The 20,298-nt window shown below is 39.1% G+C and overlaps 1 protein-coding gene across 3 annotated transcripts in view; it reads left to right on the top strand.

Moving 5' to 3' along the window:
- The first annotated feature begins 3,684 nt into the window (after window positions 1-3,684).
- The window catches only part of RSRC1 (arginine and serine rich coiled-coil 1), a 559,643-nt gene continuing 543,029 nt past the window's right edge, over window positions 3,685-20,298 (top strand). Inside the window, exon 1 of one of the 3 annotated variants that reach the window (XM_066369857.1) lies at window positions 3,685-3,820. Coding sequence is in view for 1 of the 3 variants with exons in the window: in XM_066369856.1 (XP_066225953.1) it covers window positions 4,179-4,224 (46 nt within the window). In the remaining 2 variants the exon portion in view is untranslated. Of the gene's footprint in view, window positions 3,821-4,011; window positions 4,225-20,298 lie in introns of those variants that run through there. The other 2 variants (XM_066369858.1, XM_066369856.1) reach the window with 2 other exon arrangements.

Below are 20,298 nucleotides of genomic sequence, written 5' to 3'. Positions count from 1 at the left end.
GGAGGAGGAAGAGAGAAGGGGTGGGGGCCGGCAGAGGGAAATATGAACTGATGCTTTCCTGACGGAGCGCGCTTGTTCAATGTTTAGATCTCTGACAATTCTTTCTGCGAAGAGTTCAGATCTGATAGCAACGCTGCGCTTGAAGTCTCACTATTTATACTTCGCCAAGGCGGCCCCTTGTTCTGAGTAAATTACCTCCCTTCGCAACTCCGAGGGAGCTCCTTCCCGGGAAGCACCAGCGCCGCTACCTGGGGTGGGGGTGGGGAAGTGGGGGTTAGTGGAGGAGAGCGAGAGGGAGAGGGAGAAAGGGAGAGACAGGGAGAGGGGGCAAGAGGAAGCGAAAGTGAGAGAGAGATTTAAGCTCGAGTCCAAGCAAGCTGGGTCCGGAGCGCAGCGAAGGGGAACGGAAGGGGCGGAAAGAGGAGGCAGGTCCCAGGCTGTCCGGGTTTTCAGATAGCCTCGATTGCCTGCACACTTGGCCATTAATCCAAGATTGACAAGAGTTCCTAATTAATTTAATTAGGCGTGGATTTTGCGTCGGTGTCAAGACTTAGTTAAACACGGGGGAGCTGGACTTACTCTGCTGGGGCGTGGCCAGAAGGAAACGGTCAAGTGCGCCGCTCCTGGACTGAGTCCAGAATCCCGACAGCGCATCAAACCGCACGTCCTCGCCCCGAGTCGGGGAGCGGCGTAACTGCTCAGCCCAACACTGCTGCCCCGCATCCCTGCCCTGCGTCAGGCGCCCCCAACCCAGTTCCGTATCCTGACCCAGTATTGCAATTCTACATCCCTGTTGCCAGCCTCACCCCACCTACACCTCGCAGCCCGGCATCCTGGCTTCACCACCCTGATCAGAATCAGTGTCTTCTGCGGCTCCTTGAGAGGTATTCCGGCCCGCAGCCTGAACTGAGCTTGGGTCTTCACCGACCACCTACCTCTGATGAATTTGTAATTTCACCCCTCTATGTGCGTCCTGGAGCCCAAGTCTACTCCTTTACGGGCGACCCCGCTCGAAGGGCCAGTCGTTTTAATACATTTCCCGAGCAGCTGTTCCCTGACAGATTCCATTTTAAAGTCTTTCCTTAGCGCCTGATCAAGGACAGTTTTAGACTTCGTTCTCTCTTTGAGGTTTCAGGACCCTCACCCCATATTCCTTGTAATTAACTCCCTGCATCCGGACCCTTTCCAAAATGAGCTGCAGGAGCTCTTTTTTAGCATCCTGGCAAACATTCTAGTTGACTTCCTGATTTTGAAAAGCAAGTGATTATTTCTCTTTGAGTTTGAAAAAATAATAGACATTATATTTGTGCCTCTCTTAGTTTTATGTGGACTATTCAAAAAGAGATGCTTGCCGGGAGAAAGGTCTCTCGCTCTCTCCCTGGTGTGTTTTAATTGAAACAGTTTTGTGGAAGGAATGCCTGTATTCCTGAGTCATTTGTCTATATTGCACAGGACAAAGCTTGCTCTGAGAAGTGTGGCCACATATGTGCCATTCACATAATATTTACATATGGAAAGATATTGTTTGAGTGTGTAAACAAATATACCTCCTCAAGTGTAGCTTTGAGGACATTTGCAAGTAGTCTGAATGTTAAGGCTTTCTGATGTTAAAGGTAACTTGTTCATTTTCTTGGATTTAATACTCTTCATAAAAATAAAAGCAATCACAGAACTTTGATATGTACCACTCATTAGTTAAGGCGTCAGCACGAAGTTAACAGATAATTTGTAAAGTTCCTTCAAAGCAACCTGAAACATTTGCAAAAAGAACACAATTAAAACAATATATTAGTGTTTCTATAATATATGTAAATAGAGGCTACTTTTCAGATTAAAATGTCCACATTTGGCAAACTTAAGATGGAAATCATACTTTCGAGAAGTATTATTCACTTTGCCTTTCTTTTCTCCTGGATCCTGAAGTTATCATTTGTTCTTAAAACATTTCACTTATTGCTACTTTAGGAGAAATAATTAAGACCTTTATCTTTCCAGTGCAATAGCTTTTAGGTACTAATGAATTATATGAGTGCTTGCTTTTATTTTATTACGCTACAAGAGACTCAGATACTCTCACTTTCCAAAGTTATACGAATTTAGAAACATGATTTTACATTTAGTCTTGGGTTACTATTTGTAACCACTTTAATTCTGATATTATCAGAGGGGAATAACCATAAACCTTCAAACCTTTATGAAAATCCGTTTTTAAGGTTATTTAGCAGAATGATCAGAAAGAGCTCTCAAAATGAGGTATTAAATAGTATACACATACACTTCCAAAATAACTACTTTAGAAGTCTGGTAAAAGTTCAAGAGACTAATCAAATATTTAAAAAAATATTTTTATTTTTTGCCATGATTTGTAAGTCTGATCCCAAATTCTATCCACTGAGCTTGAGAGAAAGATGACCACTTTAAAGGGAACCAGGGAAGGCTCAGACAGTCGTGATTCACACCTAATAGATTTTCCTGGTATGTTGGCTCTTTGTATATTTAGGAATAATGGTGTTTATTTATATCAAATGGAGTTATGAGTGATTTGCAATGTCTGGGCACGAATTCCATTGGACTAAGGCAAATCTAGTTCAACAACAACAACAACAACAAGGTTTTAAAATCATATGCCTATAAATGCTCATGAAGTTCTAACGATGTTGTTTCATTAAATAGTAAATGTTTTCCGGAAATAGGATATTTCAAAATGCAGTTTTGGTTAAAAAAAATTGATAGTAAAGCTCAGTTGACAACTTGCAGACAGATATACAAGTTCCAGTAAAATTCAGGACCCTAAGGGTTCCCCTACTTCTTGAATTATTTAAAATAAACATGTAGTGTTGTAGTTAAGTTTTAAAATGGCCCCTCAAAACTGGTTATTTAAGGTACAGTCATTTATGACAAATATATTTCTGGAGCTGATTTTCACCATTTCAAATATCCGCAGAAAACTAGCTTGGATATCTAGCAGTTCTGAACAAGTTGGTTCTCTCAGACGACCCAAAAACAAGGCCGTTTTTTTTTTACCTCCATATCTTTGTATACTTATAGCACGTAAGGAAAAAAAAATGATGTTTATGAAAGGACAGATAAATAATATGTGTTACGGGAAATGCCGAATCGCTTTAATTTCTATTGGTGTAAGTAACAACAAAAACCTAAACAATTTCTCTTTCAGAAGAAACCTTTCCCTACCTCGGGCAGCCTTCCCCCACTCCTCCACCAACCAGTTACTTTAAGGTGGGAAACTAATTTGCACCCAACCTGTGAGTGTCTTCACCTTCAGGGCAGAAGAAACACCGACTTTTAATGCATTCTTGCAAATAAATCATTACATTTTAATCACACACGACTCTATACAGACACACTCTCATGATTTATTATTGTTGGGCGAGTTTCCTCCGCCCCCAGCTTGAGATAACCAATTTTGCTACGCGTGGGTGTCTTAAACATAAAATCCTACAATGCATATTTGTTTACCGATTATCTGTGATGATAACGACAATTACTAAGGCAATAACATTCTTCAGTCCCCACCTTTATTGCTTTTTGGTTATAAGGAAATGTAATAATCAAATAAGCGAGCTAAACCAACACCAAACAAAAAATTGGCGGCGTGACAATCTATTCTCTCGGCACTCCTAACGCCTGGCCGCCTCCATCGATGCATTCGAGAGCTCGGCTGGAGCTGCCTGGCGCTGGAATCAGGAAGGCGGTGAGCTTCAAGTGTACCAAGTTCGGTGAGCGCCCGCGGCGCCCCGACTGGAAGAAACGTTTGCAGGACTGCAGCGCCCGCAGCTCTTCGGGAGTTGTGATCCCGAAGGTAGGGAGACAGGTGGTGACAGTGTCCGCGGCCTAGGAGGAAGCGCCCGCGGTTCCGAGGCTCCGAGGCCCTGCTCCGGCGTGAGGCAGCGCTCGGCCGACCCTGTCTGCTGGGGCCGGGGTGGGGCGGGGGGGGGGGGGGGGGGCGAGCACCGTGCAGTGCGCATGCGTCTCGCACCTGGCGGCTTCTGCTCCTGGAAGTCAGAGCCCGGCCTTCGGGTAGTGGTCAGCTTTGCGGTGCGAGCTCGCAGGCCTCTAGCCAGGCCCTCAGTCTGGGGGTGCTGAGAGAGTCCGCTCGCTCCTCCTCCCCTTCCGCGCTCACTCCTGTCCCAACCCAACTGATCGCTGCTTTTGGGTTTATGGTCGGCCTTGCAGTAAGTGCTGGTGCTTTGTCGCTAGCTCTAGGTAAGGTGCAGGGTAAGATACCCAGCCTGGGACACCCCCACTCCGCTTTGCTTCAGATATCCCCTCCCCCCACTGACCCCGGCTCACAATCGCCTGCCGGAAGGAGAGGTGTTGCCTGGTAAAATAGACTTTTCCATGTTTACCATATAAATACGGGCTGGGCTAAACTAGGCTTACAGTTGTAATACAAATAAGTAATACAGTAATTAATAAGTAATACAAATAAACTATGTTTTGTGTACTCACAACTGTAATCTACTTTTGCCCACCCCTGTATGTGCCCTTTAAGCACTCAGTTTCCTGGAGTTCAGGACTTGTGGTCCAGTGATAGACCAAGAGCACATGCCTTCTCTTAAGATGTTTACTTTTGTGAGAAGTTATAATGCACTATTACATAAGTTGAATGCTCTTGATTTTAGGTCAACTTTAAGATAATTTCTCAGGTTATGTATCTTTAAATGCATACTGGAAGCCTAATACATTTTTTTTTGTATTTTCAGAATTAGTATCCTATGTGTGAATCAACTAAACAGGTTCTAGGTAATTAAATACATTCCAATGTCTTGTGTTGTTACAAAAATCTTTTCAAGTTATCATCTTTGAACTTAGAAGTAAAAGCTCTAAGTGAAGGAGGCATGCAGAGTTCAAAGGTTTTAAGTATTGGAGCAGGTGTTATAGGTGCAACTTTGTGGGATTACTGGATATCCTTTGAGGGCCCCTCTAGTTTTAGAGCCTATAAGTATTCAAAGGAGATTTCCTTCTAAGTAAATAAATAAAACGAACACTTTATTACTGGATGTTCTTCAATAAGAGTTGTAAACACGTGCACTTGTTGCCTGTTAATTGCCTAACCAACTTGACTGGTCAAGGAAAGAGTTGTGTTATGAGTTGGAAAAATTCTTAGTAAGATTGTTATAGTATGTATAGATATATTTTCTGCTTTCATTTGGGGAAAAGTCCCATTACTAATAGTGCTTTCAAAAAAGAAAAGATAGGCTAGTCTGTAAATTTTTAGTTGTTATGGAAGGAGTGTTTTGACAATTCTCTCTTTTGAGTTTTGCTTTGTTAGACTTGTTAAGCTAGAATTTTACCTCAGTTCTTTTACTGCCTTTGCATGGTCTGTACTTACTTGTGGACTTCTTTTGCTAAATGATATTAACCCTAATTTCACTTTTCTCTATCTCTTTGAGGTGGATTTCTCATTAAAATGACTGTTCTTTTTCCTTTTTTTCTTTGTTTTTGGTTATGTGTCTAAGATAAAAGAAAACTATAGTTTCATGTACTAATGAAGGAGTAGTGGAGAAATAATTATAAACTGTCATGACCTCTAGGAATCTTTGTTTTCTCTAACTGCCCATTTTCTAAAAAAATACCCATTTTTCCCCTTTATTAATAACTGGACAAAGGAACTACTTGTGTGTGCCTTTGAGTTCTCTTTTGAATGACCACCACATCTTGGCTCCACATCTTTCATCAGTCACTTAAACTTTGCAATAAGATGTTTTTATAAGGTGATGTCTTATTGTGGTCATGACCTGTCTTGGCTTCAGTTCTGTAGTAGGAATAGATGGGTAAGGTTTGCAACTATGAAGCTAAACCAGCACATACTAGAGACTAGAGTGAGAACAGAAAACCAAGAGCTGTAGGAGTTCTGTCCCCTGTGCCTTTTCTCCTTACAGATAGATTGAAAATTGTTAGCATGTAGGATTCCTAAAAATCTGTTCTCAATCATCATTGCCCTTACCAGAAAGAGCTATTAATTTCTTTCCATGCATTGCACCTTACCAATGGAGTTAAATATAAAGAGTTCTTTCTTACTAGGAGTGTGAAATATAAATTGACCACCATGACTTAAATGAGCTAGTATAATCAAATATGTATATGCTAGGGACATTATGGAAATCCAGAACTAAGTATATATCGAGGGTTGTGAATAAGAATTTAGTACCTGTCATTGATAGAGAAGACAGTTTTTGGATCTAGTTAACTGTAATAAAGAAATATGGTGGCTTTTTGCTTTGTCTTACTGAGATTAATTAGTACTTCAGTATAATTTTTCTGACAGTGGTTTTTCAACCTTTTTTTATTTGGCTCTTGTAAGAAATGATTTTGTACAGGGGATCCTTGGGTTTTGACAGTTTTGATTATGACGTTTTGAGTTTACAATGCTCACTCATAAAATCTTAAAAAAATTGTGACGCGAGTGTTTTGACTTATGCTGTTAGCATCATGCTTATAGACTACCTGGGTGAACTATGTAGTTTGGTTGTGTGCAGCGGAATAATACGCAGCAGGGCAGCATATGAGTGAAGGAGTTGGCATCCCCCAATAGGCTTACCTATGTCATTTTGGACTGTTGAAAGCGCAGGTGTTCCGTTTGTGTAGGCTAGATTGTGTTTCAACTTACATCAACATTTGGCTTATGTCACTGTCATACGAATGGAATTGTGTCATAACCCAAGGACCCCCTGTACCTGGGAAGCTATCAGTTTCATGGTAGCAGATAAAAGTTATCCAAAATTCTAATTTTGGCTTAAGAGTTCAAATTTTATCATTGGCAGCAAATAATGTCAGTTTTCCTTGAAGTGGAAGACTCCATTCACTTTGAGAAAATATTTACCTAATACGCGTCTGAATAATGATAGTTCTTATTTTTTTTGCGCATGCGCACACAAAGAAGAAAGAAGGAGAGAGATAGACAGAAAGAAATGAGAAGCATCAATTCTTTTTTTGTGTCACCTTAGTTCATTTGATTGTTTTTTCATATGTGCCTTGACCAGGGGGCTGTAGTTGAGCCAGTGGCCCCTTGCTCAAACCAGCGACCTTTGGCTCAAGCCAGCGACCTTGGGCTTCAAGCCAGCGACCTTTGGATTCAAGCCAGTGACCATGGGGTCATGTCAACGATCCCACACTCAAGCCAGCGACCCCCATGCTCAAGCCAGATGAGCCATGCTCAAGCCAGCGACTTTGGGGTTTCAAACCTGAGTCCTCAGCATCTTAGGCTCTGACCCTCTATCCACTGTACTACCACCTGGTCAGGCATGATAGTTCTTAAAATAAAAATTGTGTTTCATGGTAAAAGCAACTGGTTCAACTTGCAATTCAGTTGCACAAATACCTTTTCTCAAGTTACCATCATTATATGCAGCAGCAGTTATGTGTATTTCCCACTTTATCACACAGAATATTAAAAGATGTGTGCTCGCCCTGGCCGGTTGTCTCAGTGGTAGAGCGTCGGCCTGGCGTGCAGAAGTCCCGGGTTCAATTCCCGGCCAGGGCACACAGGAGAAGCGCCCATCTGCTTCTCCACCCCTCCCCCTCTCCTTCCTCTCTGTCTCTCTCTTCCCCTCCCGCAGCCAAGGCTCCATTGGAGCAAAGATGGCCCCGGCGCTGAGGATGGCTCTGTGGCCTCTGCCTCAGGCGCTAGAATGGCTCTGATTACAACAGAGCGACGCCCCAGAGGGGCAGAGCATCGCCCCATGGTGAGTATGCCCGGTGGATCCCGGTCGGGTGCATGAAGGAGTCTGTCTGACTGCCTCCCCGTTTCCAGCTTCGGAAAAATGCAAAAAAAAAAAAAAAAAAAAAAGAAAAAAAGAAAAAAAAAGATGTGTGCTCAAGGGTTAAAAAGTTTAATAAAGTTATTATCAAGGACATTATTAAGCGAGGAAGTGAACTGCCCCTCCTCACTAGTACAGTTTGGTGCCATTGCCTTGATTTCTATTAAGGTACCAGCAGTTTTGCCTATTGCTTTTACATCATCAGTGCATAGTGTCACCAAAGTGAAAAAGGTAAATCATATTTTAGTATTATAATAAGAATAGCTTTGATCCCTTGAGTCCCCTGAAGAGCTCTTAGTGACCCCCAGGGGCCCTATTCTGAGCACTGCTGTTATACTAACATGTAAGCTCCTGGAGGGCAAGGATTTTTGTCTCTTCTTCACTGATGTATCCCTTAAACCTAGGCCTGCTATGATTCTGGGATGTTTTACCTATCTCTACTGTTAGCTTATTTATTTTATGAATCTGGCTTCTTGTCTTTGTTGGTTTACTGCCTGCTTTTGGTGGACTGCGGGGGTATAATTTTGAGACTTTGCTTATCTGAAAATGTCTTTATTCTGATCTTACTTTATTTTTATTTTATTTATTTTATTTTATTTTTGTATTTTTCTTAAGTTGGAAACGGGAAGGCAGTCAGACAGACTCCCGCATGCGCCCGACCGGAATCCATCCGGCATGCCCACCAGGGGGCGATGCTCTGCCGATCTGGGGCTTCGCTCTTCCGCAATCAGAGCCATTCTAGTGCCTGAGGCAGAGGCCACAGAGCCATCTTCAGCGCCCGGGCAAACTTTGCTCCAATGAAGCCTCGGCTGCGGGAGGGGAAGAGAGAGAGAGAGAGAGGAAGGAGAGGGGGAGGGGTGGAGATGCAGATGGGCGCTTCTCCTGTGTGCCCCGGCCGGGAATCGAACCTGGGACTCCCGCACGCCAGGCTGACTCTCTACCACCAAGCCAACCGGCCAGGGCCTATTTTTTAAATTTTTAATTAATTTATTTTTTGAGATAGGCAGGTAGAGAGAGACACAGGAACAATAAGCTGCTCCTGTATGTGCCCTGACCTAGGGCATTGAACGAGCAACCTCCATGCTCTGGGACGACACTCCAGTCAACTGAGCTATCTGGCCAGGGCTTAATTTTTTAAAAAATTTATTGATGAGACAGAGAAAGGAAGGGAGAGAGAGGGGAGGGGAAAGGAAATAATTCATTTGTTGTTCTACTCAGTCCTGCAGTCATTGGCTGCTTCCCGTGTGTGCCCTGACCCGACATCAAACCTACAACCTTTTCATTTTGGGATATTGCTCTTAACCCACTGAGATAACTGACCAGAGCCTATTCCGATCTTATTTTATTTAGATCAGTGATTGGGTAGTTATAGATTCTAGGTTGAAAAGTAATTTCATTTAGAATTTTGAAGGCAAGTCTTCATTGTTTTCTATATTGCTGTTTAGAAGTCCTATGCCTTTTATTGTGATTGTCCCGTTTTTCTTTTTTTAAGTTTCTGGGATTTTCTGTGTTTTCCTGGTGTCTGAATTTTTATGAGATATGTCTAATGTATGTCTTTTTAAATTTATTGTCTCAGGGACTTTCAACCTTTTATTTTAAATATTTTTCTTACTACCTGTGAATTATTTGAACTTATCATCTGATCCTATTGTATATTTAAAAATTATCATTTATTTAAATTTCAAGATTTTTTTTTTTTTGTTCTATGGATGTTCTTCCTATTCTTGTTTGCTGGATCATCTTATCATTTGTTTCTAAGGAAATTAACTGATTTTTTTTTTTTTTTTGTATTTTTCTGAAGCTGGAAACGGGGAGAGACAGTCAGACAGACTCCCACATGCGCCCGATTGGGATCCACCCGGCACGCCCACCAGGGGCTATGCTCTGCCCACCAGGGGGCGATGCTCTGCCCCTCCGGGGGGTCGCTCTATCGCGACCAGAGCCACTCTAGTGCCTGGGGCAGAGGCCAAGGAGCCATCCCCAGCGCCCGGGCCATCTTTGCTCCAATGGAGCCTTGGCTGCAGGAGGGGAAGAGAGAGACAGAGAGGAAGGAGAGGGGGAGGGGTGGAGAAGCAAATGGGCGCTTCTCCTGTGTGCCCTGGCCAGGAATCGAACCCAGGACTTCTGCACGCCAGGCCGACGCTCTACCACTGAGCCAACTGGCCAGGGCAACTGATATTTTTTCTTGAAGTTTTCTTCCCCATGTTCCTGGGTTATGACTATAAGTTGCTCTTTTCTTTACTTTTTAAAAAAATTTTTTAGTTTGAAATTAATTGGGATGACATTAATCAAAAAGAGTACATAGGGTTTCAGTGAACATCTCTATAGCCTTTAAGCTGCTGACTCTGCCCATGATGCAAAGTCAAATCATTTGCCATCCTTGTATATTTGTCTCTCTATGAGTTGCTTTTTTCCCTTTGTTTTAATGTCTTTCTCTTATGATGAAAGCTTTCATCAGGTAATTGGTTGTCTTTTCTTTCATTTTTTTTTTTTTTTTATAATCACTAAAAGTTAACAGAAAAATAGTTTACAGAAAAAAAGTTTAAGGTTTGGGCTTATTAACTGGCGGGCTTTGTTATAGGTTAATTGGGTGAAGGCCTGACCGTTTTCTTTTGGGGGTGTAACTTCAAATACTTATATCTTTTTTAGGTACTATTCAGTTTTTACATAGATGAATCTCTGCCAGAAATATTGGATGCAAGCACATGGAGGGCTCTAGTATTTACCATTCGTTGTAGAATTTAATGTAATTCCTTTAACTTTTATATTAGCATCTCTCTGTGCTACTGGACCTGGTGCTTTATTGTTTTGTCATTTTCCCAAAATAAATCACCTCTCTTGAGACTGGGGAAGAGTAGTCACCTGTCTGGGTTGGATGGGGAAGGGGATCTGGAAGATGACTTCTTTCAGTACTTTCAACCATTTCTCTTGTTTTTTAGTTCCATGATTCATTGTGCTCACTGTGGTAACTGGTGTCTTAAATTCCTGATTCCTTTTTGATATTTTTTTTTATGTAAATTGGCTTTTTGGAATTCTCTGCAGTTGCTCTCTGTTCAGCTCTCTTAGCTCTAACTAACTCTTTCATCTGTTTTCATTTGCTAAAAATTTGTTGACAAATCTTGTCTACTGTTTTTGTTTTCTCTGTAGCCTTGTCAACTTATACATTTTTATCCTTTTATTCTCAATTTAGCATTTTTTCACAAGATAATAAGAATGTACAGGCTCATGTTAAATGGTTATTTGTGGGTAAAGAAAAATTCTAATGTCTTAAAAGTGAAACCAAGAATGGAAGAAAAAGCCAGGAAATAAAACTTAGATGGTCATTATCACTCAATTATGTACAGATTTCTTAATAGAAATACACACACATGTGGTTGTATATAGTGGATATATGGATTTATATATGAGTATTATATATGGGGATCCTCGGGTTATGACAGTCTCAACATTAATGCTTCGAGTTTACAAAAAAAATTGTTATATGTTTCAGTTTACGCCATTAGCATCAAATTTATGGTCTACATGGGTGAACTAGTGTAGTTGCATGCAGCAGAAGAATACACAGTAATGCGGCCTATGAGTAAGGGAGTTGGCGTCTCCTAGTATGCTTACCTACACCATTTTGGACTGTTCAAAGCACGTGTTCTTTTTTCTTTTTTTAATTTATATTAATTTTCATTTATTGTGTTAATATGGATTCAGGATTCCCACTCAATATTACTCCCTCACCCCCACCTCTGTGTATCCCATTATACCCCCTTTGCCCCCCTCCCTCCCTTTGCTGCCCTACTCCTAACTCCCTCCCTCCTTCGCTCTGGGATTTGCTGTCCTGTTAAGTGTATCTATGTGTTATGTACATATAATTTCACTAATCCCTTCACCATCTCTGATTTCATCCCCTCATCTTCTTCCCTCTGACATCTGTTGCCTCTACCTCTATTCCGTTCCTCAGTTCAGTTTGTTCATTAAATTCTACATATAAGTGAGTTCATATGATAGTTGTCTTTCTCTGCCTGGCTTATTTCACTTAGCATAATAATCTCCAGGTTCATCATAGCTGTTGGAAAAGGTAGGATTTCCTTATTTTTCAAGGCTGCGTAGTATTCCATTATGTATATGTACCACTGCTTTTTAATCCACTCGTCCACTAATGGACACCTGGGCTGTTTCCAGATCTTGGCTACTGTAAACAATGCTGCAATAAACATGGGGGTGCATATCTTCTTTTGAATCAGTGATATGGTGTTCTTAGGATATATTTCTACAAGTGGGATAGCTGGGGCGAAAGGTAGTTCCATTTTTAATTTTTTGAGGAAACGCCATACTGTTTTCCACAGTGGCTGCACCAGTCTGCATTCCCACCAGCAATGCAGGAGGGTTCCCTTTTCTCCACACCCTCGCAGCACTTATTATATGTTGATTTGTTAATGAGAACCATTCTGTCAGGTGTGAGGTGATATCTCATTGTGGTTTCAATTTGCATTTCTCTAATAATTAGTGATGTTGAACATTTTTTCATATGCCTGTTGGCCATCTGTATGTCCTCTTTGGAGAAGTGTCTATTCAGTTCTTTGGCCCATTTTTAAATTGGATTGTTTACCTTCCCGGTGTTGAGTGTAAGAAGTTCCTTATAAACTTTGGTTATTAACCCTTTATCAGATATATTGGCGAATATATTCTCCCATTGTGTGGGTTGTCTTTTTATTTTGTTTATGGTGTCTTCAGCTGTGCAAAAGCTTTTTACTTTGATATAATCCCATTTGTTCATCCTGTTCTTTATTTCACTTGCCCATGGAGTTAAATTGGCAAAAATACTGCTACCAGAGATATCGGAGAGTTTACTGCCTATGATTTCTTCCAAGATTTTTATGGGTTTGTAACTTACATTTAAATCTTTTATCAATTTTGAGTTTATTTTTGTGAATGGTATAAGTTGGTGGGCTAGTTTCATTTTTTTGCATGTACCTGTCCAGTTTTTGCAACACTATTTATTAAAGAGACTGTCTTTCCACTGTATGCTCTTACCTCCTTTGTCAAATATCAATTGACCAAAAAGGCAAACACCATACTGGGTTCTCTGTTCTCTTCCTTTGATCTGTCTGATTGTTCTTATGCTAGTACCCTGCTGTTTGGATTACAATGGCCTTGTAGTATAACTTAATATCAGGAAGTGTGATACCTCCCACATTGTTCTTCATTTTTAAGATTGCTGAGGCTATCTTGTGTTTTTTGGTTCCATACAAATTTTTGGAATATTTATTCTATCTCTTTGAAGTATGCCATTGGTATTTGAATAGGAATTGCATTGAATATATAGATTGCTTTGGGTACTATAGACATTTTAATGATGTTTATTCTTTCTATCCATGAACATGGTATATGCTTCCACTTGTTTGTATCTTCCTTGATTTCTTTTTTTAATGTTTTATAATTTTCCAAGTATAAGTCTTTTACCTCCTTGGTTAAATTTACTCCTAAGTACTTTATTATTTAATTGTTGCAATAGTGAAGGGGATTGTTTCCTTAATTCTCTTTCAGACAGTTTATTGTTGGTGTATAAAAATGCCACTGACTTCTGAATATTAATTTTATATCCTGCCGCCTTGCCAAATTCATTTATCAGGTCTAGTAGTTTTTTGACTGAGACTTTAGAGTTTTCTATGTACAGTATCATGTCATCAGCAAATAAGGATAGTTTTACTTTTTCTTTTCGAATTTGGATGCCTTTTATTTGTTCTTGTCTTATTGCTGTGGCTAGGACTTCCAGAACTATGTTGAATAAGAGTGGTGAAAGGGGACACCCCTGCCTTGTTCTTGATTTTAAGGGGATTGCTTTTAATTTTTGCCCATTGAGTAAAGTGTTGGCTGTGGTTTTGTCATAGATAGCCTTTATTATGTTGAGGTATGTTCCCTGTATTCCTGCTTTGCTGACAATTGATCATAAATGGGGGCTCGATTTTATCAAATGCTTTTTCTGCATTTGATATAATTATGTAATTTTTATCCTTTCTTTTCTTTATGTGATGAATCACATTGATTGATCTGCGAATATTGTACCAGCCTTGACTCCCCAGAATAAATTCCTCTTGATCATGATGTATGATTTTTTTCATGTATTGCTGGATCTGGTTTGCTAATATTTTGTTGAGAATTTTAGCATCTAAGTTCATCAGGGATAGTGGCCTATAGTTTTTTTTCTTGTAGTGTATTTACCTGGTTTTGGAATGAGGATTATACTTGCCTCATAAAATTAATTTGGGAGTATTCCCTCCTCTTGAATTTTTTGAAATAGCTTGAGAAGGATAGGAGTTAGTTCTTTGAATATTTGGTAAAATTTGCCTGTGAAACCATGGGTTCAGGACTTTGGTTTGCTGGGAGTTTTTGATAACTGCTTCAATTTCATTTGTTGAAATTGGTCTGTTTAGGTTTTCTGACTCTTCCAGATAGAGTCTTGGAATATTGTATGTTTCTAGGTATTTTATCCATTTAACCTAGGTTGTCCAATATTTTGGCATACAGATCTTAATAGTATTTTTTTTTACATTCCTTTGTATTTCTGCTGTGTCAGTTTTTACTTCTCCACTTTCATTTCTAATCTTATTTGAGTCCTCTCTCTTTTTTTCTTGATGAATCTGGTTAAAGGTTCATCAATCTTGTTGACCTTTTCAAAGAACCAGCTCTTGGTTTCATTGATCTTTTGTATTGTTTTTTTAGCCTCTTTGTCATTTATTTCTACTCTGATCCTTATTATTTCCTTCCTTCTACTTTCTTTAGGTTTTGTTTTTTTTTGTAGTTCTTTTAGATGCAGGGTTAAGTTGTTTACTTGAGCTTTTTATTTTTCTTAAGTTATGCTTGTAATGCTATGAACTTCCCTCTCAGGATTGCTTTTGCTGTGTCCGAAAATTTTGAGTTGTTATATGTTCTTTTTCATTTGTTTCAAAGAAATTTTTCATTTTTTCCTCGATCTCATTGTTTACTCATTCGCTGTTTAATAATATGCTCTTTAGCTTGATCTTGTTGTTAACCCATTTGTTATTTAATAATATGCTATTTAGCCTCCACCGGTATGAATGTTTTTTAGTTTTTCTATTTTGGTTGATTTTTAGTTTCATGCCATTGTGATCAGAGAAGATGCTTGATATGATTTCAGTCTTCTTAATTTTATTGAGACTTTTTTTGTGTCCTAACATGTGGTCTATCCTAGAGAATGTATCATGAGCACTTGAAAGGAATGTATATTCTGCTGCTTTGCGGTGAAAGTTTCTGAAGATATCTATTAAATCCAGTTGACCTAGTGTGTCATTTAAAGCTGCTGTTTCTTTGTTAATATTCTGTCTGGAGGATCAATCCATTTATGTTAGTGGGGTATTAAAATCCCCTACTATTATAGTATTGCTGTTGATCTTGCCCTTTATGTCCATGAAAATCTGCTTTATATATTTAGGTGCTTCTATGTTAGTTGCCTAGTTATTTAAAATGGAAAATAGATCTATTCTCCTGTTGGATTGCTCCCTTTATCATTATGTAGTGACCTTCTTTATTCTGTAGTATATATAACCTTTGTTTTAAAGTCTGTTTTGTCAGATATAAGTATTGCTACCTCAGCTATTTTTTCATTTCCATTTTCATGAAATACTTTTTTCCATCCCTTCACTTTCAGTCTATGTGTATCTTTTGTTTTGAAGTGGGTCTCTTGTGGGCAGCATAGGTAATGGTCCTGTTTTCTTATCCATGCAGTTACCCTGTGTCTTTTGATTGGTGTATTTAATCCATTTACATTTATGGTTATTATTTATATATACTTATATATTGGCATTATATTCTTTAAATCTACAATCCTCTTTTTCTTGATTTCTTTTTCTCCTTTGCTCTTTTCATAGCAGGCCCCTTAACATTTCTTGCAGTACTGATTTGATTGTAATGAATTCCTTGAGTTTTTTTGTTTGTTTTTTTTTGTCTGGGAAGCTTTTTATTTCTCCTTCAGTTTTAAACGATAGCCTTGCTGGATAAAGAAGTCTTGATTGTAGGTTCTTGTTTTGCATTACTTTGAATATTTCTTGGCAGTCCATTTTGGCCTTGAGCGTTTCTGTTGAAAAGTTGGAAGTCATCCTTATGGGGGCTCCTCTATAGGTAATTAACTGGCTTTCTCTTGCAGCTTTTAGTATTCTTTCTTGTCTCTTAAGTTTGGCACTTTAATTATGGTGTGTCTTGGTGTAGGCCGCCTTGGGTTCCTCTTTAATGGGAGTCTCTGTGCTTCTTGAACTTGTACGAGATTTGCTTCATCAGTTTAGGGAAATTTTCATCTATAGTTTCTTCAAACAAGTTCTCTATTCCTTGTTCGTTCTCTTCTCCTTCAGGAACCCCTATGATACTGATGTTGTTTCTCTTCATGTTGTCACAGAGCTCTCTTAGAGTTTTCTCAGTCTTTTTGAGCCTCTTTTCTTTTTGCTGCTCTGCTTCCAGTCTTTTGTTTATCTTGTCCTCGAAGTTGCTGATTCGATCCTCTGCTTCATTCAGCCTGCTATTGATTCCTTCTAGTGCAGTCTTCATTTCTGATATTGTATTTGTCATTTCTGTTTCTTTTTTATCATTTCAATGTCCTTTTTGATACTTGCTGTCTCTTTGTTAAGGTGCTCATTATTTCCATCCATTGTTGCTTTAAGGTCCTTGAGCATCTTAAAAATCATTATTTTAAACTCTATCTGGTAGTTTGGTTACTTCCATTTCATTTAGTTCTTTTTGGGGGGATTTCTCTTGATTCATTTGGGTTGCATTTCTCTGCCCGTTTTGTCTGTGTATTAGTTACAATTGTCTGACTTTAAAATTTATGTTTTGTCTTTATGAGGAAGGGGGGCTTGGTGGAACTGACCTGCAGGGCACCAGTTTTCCTTGTTTTAGGAATGCTTCTTGAGGGTATTATTTTCCCTCTTGTTGTATTTGAGTACTGAATGCAGTTGGTCCTTTCATGGGTACGGTTATCTCTTCAGATTGGCTGGCTCTAAGTGTCAGCCTTGATCATGTGTATTACACACTGTGTAATGTCTGTCCTGTTGGGCATATTAATTCTCCACAGTGTCTGGTGCCTGGTAGACTTCTCCTTTGGGCATGCTGCTTGTGTAGCTAGTTGAGTCTAGGGTTGATGCTGTCTGCCACCCACTACTGGTTGTGTTGGTTCTGGATCTTCTTTGGTTGGCATCAGCTATTGTTTGTAACCCGCTGTGGGCTATCTGTTAGCAGCTACAGCACTTCTTGCTATTTGTGTCTCTCTTTTCTGTGCCAGGGTAGTGTAGGAGAGGCCAACTTTTATATAAGGATTAGCATCGTCTTACTTAGGGATGATAGCAGCTCTGTAAAAGCCCCAAGCTCCTTAAGATCTGTCTCCACTTTTCAGCTGGTCCTTCTCTTCTTGTAGCTGCTTGGTCTTCCCACAGAGTCTTCTGTAGAAAGACTGTAGTGTGGGCTCAGATTGGCCTCACCCAACCAACCCCTCCACAGGTTGCACGCTGGTGGGTTTGGCAGGTGAGGTTTGGAATACAACGTTAGTTGGACCTCCTATTTCAGGGGTCTCTGGATCAGGAGGAGCTCAATACAGGTAATGTAGTCTCTACTTCAGAGCCTAATCCCTCAGCCACTGCTGGATATTGAAATTTTATTTCTTCAAACAAGGTGAGCAGCAGGTTGAGATAGAGTGTGGCCAACAGTCCCCTCTGCAGAAGTTCTTTTTTTTGCATAATTTTTTTTTATAAATAAATTTTTATTAATGTTAATGGGGTGACATCAATAAATCAGGGTACATATTTTCAAAGAAAACATATCCAGATTATCTTGTCATTCATTTATGTTGCACACCCATCACCCAAAGTCAGATTGTCCTCCGTCACCTTCTATATAGATTTTTGTGCCCCTCCTCCTCGCCCTTCTCCTCTCCCTCCTTCCCTCCTCCCCTCCCGTAACCACCACACTCTTGTCCATGTCTCTTAATCTTGTTTTCATGTCCCACCAATGTATGGAATCATGTAGTTCTTGTTTTTTTCTGATTTACTTATTTCACTCTGTATAATGTTATTAAGATCCCACCATTTTGTTGTGAACGATCCGATGTCATCATTTCTTATGGCTGAGTATGTGCCACATCTTCTTTATCCAGTCTTCTATTGAAGGGCTTTTTGGTTGTTTCCATGTCTTGGCCACCGTGAACAATGCTGCAATGAACATGGGGCTACATGTGTCTTTATGTATCAGTGTTTCTGAGTTTTTCGGGTATATACCCAGTAGAGGGATTGCTGGGTCATAAGGTAGTTCTATTTTCAGTTTTTTGAGGAACCACCATACTTTCTTCCATAATGGTTGTACTACTATACATTCCCACCAACAGTGAATGAGGGTTCCTTTTTCTCCACAGCCTCTCCAACATTTGCTATTATTACCTGTCTTGTTGATAATAGCTAATCTAACAGGTGTGAGGTGGTATCTCATTGTAGTTTTGATTTGCATTTCTCTAATAACTAATGAAGATGAGCATCTTTTCATATATCTGTTGGTCATTTGCATTTCTTCCTGGAAGAAATGTCTGTTCATGTCCTCTTCCCATTTTTTTATTGGATTGTTTGTTTGTTTGTTGTTGAGTTTTATGAGTTCTTTGTATATTTTGGATATTAGGCCCTTATCTGAGCTGTTGTTTGAAAATATCATTTCCCATTTAGTTGGCTGTTTATATTGTTGTCAGTTTCTCTTGCTGAGCAAAAACTTCTTAGTCTGATGTAGTCCCATTCATTAATTTTTGCCTTCATTTCTCTTGCTTTTGGAGTCAAATTCATAAAATGCTCTTTAAAACCAAGGTCTATGAGTTTAGTACCTATGTCTTCTTCTATGTAGTTTATTGTTTCAGGTCTTATCTTTAGGTCTTTGATCCATTTTGAATTAATTTTAGTACAAGGGGACAAGCTCTAGTCGAATTTCATTCTTTTGCATGTAGCTTTCCAGTTTTCCCAGCACCATTTGTTGAAGAGGCTTTCTTTTCTCCATTGTGTGTTGTTGGCCCCTTTATCGAAAATTATTTGACCATATATATGTGGTTTTATTTCTGGATTTTCTATTCTGTTCCATTGGTCTGAGTGTCTATTTTTCTGCCAATACCATGCTGTTTTGATTGTCGTGGCTCTATAATATAGTTTGAAGTTAGGTATTGTAATGCCTCCGGCTTCATTCTTTTTCCTTAGGATTTCTTTGGTTATTTGGGTTTTTTTATAGTTCCATATAAATCTGATGATTTTTTGTTCCATTTAAAAAAAAATATCATCGGAATTTTGATGGGAATTGCATAAATTTATAAATTGCTTTGGGTAATATGGACATTTTGATTATATTCATTCTTCCTATCCACGAACAAGGAATATTTTTCCATCTCATTGTATCTTTTTCGATTTCCCTTAACAATGCTTTGTAGTTTTCATTATATAGGTCCTTTACATTCTTTGTTATGTTTATTACTAGGTATTTTATTATTTTTGTTGCAATTGTGAAAGGGATTATTTTTTTGAGTTCGTTTTCTAATATTTCATTGTTGGCATAAAGAGAGGCTTTGGATTTTTGTATATTAATTTTTAATCCTGAAACCTTACTGTATTGGTTTATTGTTTCTAGTAATCTTTTTGTGGAGTCTGGGGTTTTCGATGTATAGGGTCATATCATCTGCAAAAAGTGATACTTTTACTTCTTCTTTTGCGATATGGATGCCTTTTATTTCTTTCTCTTGTCTGATTGCTCTGGTCAGAACTTCTACCACCACGTTAAATAAGAGTGGAGACAGTGGACAACTCTGTCTTGTTCCTGATTTAAGGGGGAAAGTCCTCAGTTTTATGCCATTTAATATGATGTTGGCTGATGGTTTATCATATATGGCCTTTATCATGTTGAGATATTTTCCTTCTATACCCATTTTGTTGAGTGTCTTAAACATCAAGTTGTGTTGTATTTTATCGAAAGCCTTTACTGCGTCTATTGATAAGATCATGTGGTTTTCATTCTTTGTTTTGTTGATATAGTGTATTATGTTAACCGTTTTACGTATGTTGAACCATCCTTGAGATTCTGGGATGAATCCCACTTGATCATGATGTATTATTTTTTTAATATGTTGTCGTATTCGATTTGCTCGTATTTTGTTTTGTATGTTAGCATTCGTATTCATTAGAGATATTGGTCTGTAGTTTTCTTTTTTGTGCAGTCCTTGCCAGGTTTCGATATGAGGGTTATGTTGGCCTCATAAAATGTGTTTGGAAGTATTGCTTCTTCAGTTTTTTGGAAGACTTTGAGTAGAGTAGAAACCAAGTCTTCTTTGAATGTTTGATAGAATTCACTAGTATAACTGTCTGTGCCTGGACTTTTATTTTTGGGGAGATTTTTAATATTTTTTTCTATTTCCTCCCTGCTAGTTGGTCTGTTTAGGCTTTCTGCTTCTTCATGACTCAGTCTAGGAAGGTTGTATTGTTCTAGGAATTTATCCATTTCTTCTAGA

The sequence above is a fragment of the Saccopteryx leptura genome, chromosome 2 (genome assembly GCF_036850995.1).
Source record: "Saccopteryx leptura isolate mSacLep1 chromosome 2, mSacLep1_pri_phased_curated, whole genome shotgun sequence".
Lineage (NCBI taxonomy): Eukaryota > Metazoa > Chordata > Mammalia > Chiroptera > Emballonuridae > Saccopteryx > Saccopteryx leptura.
The sequence above is the reverse complement of the archived record's forward strand: the minus strand, read 5'-3'. Positions and strand labels throughout refer to the sequence as shown.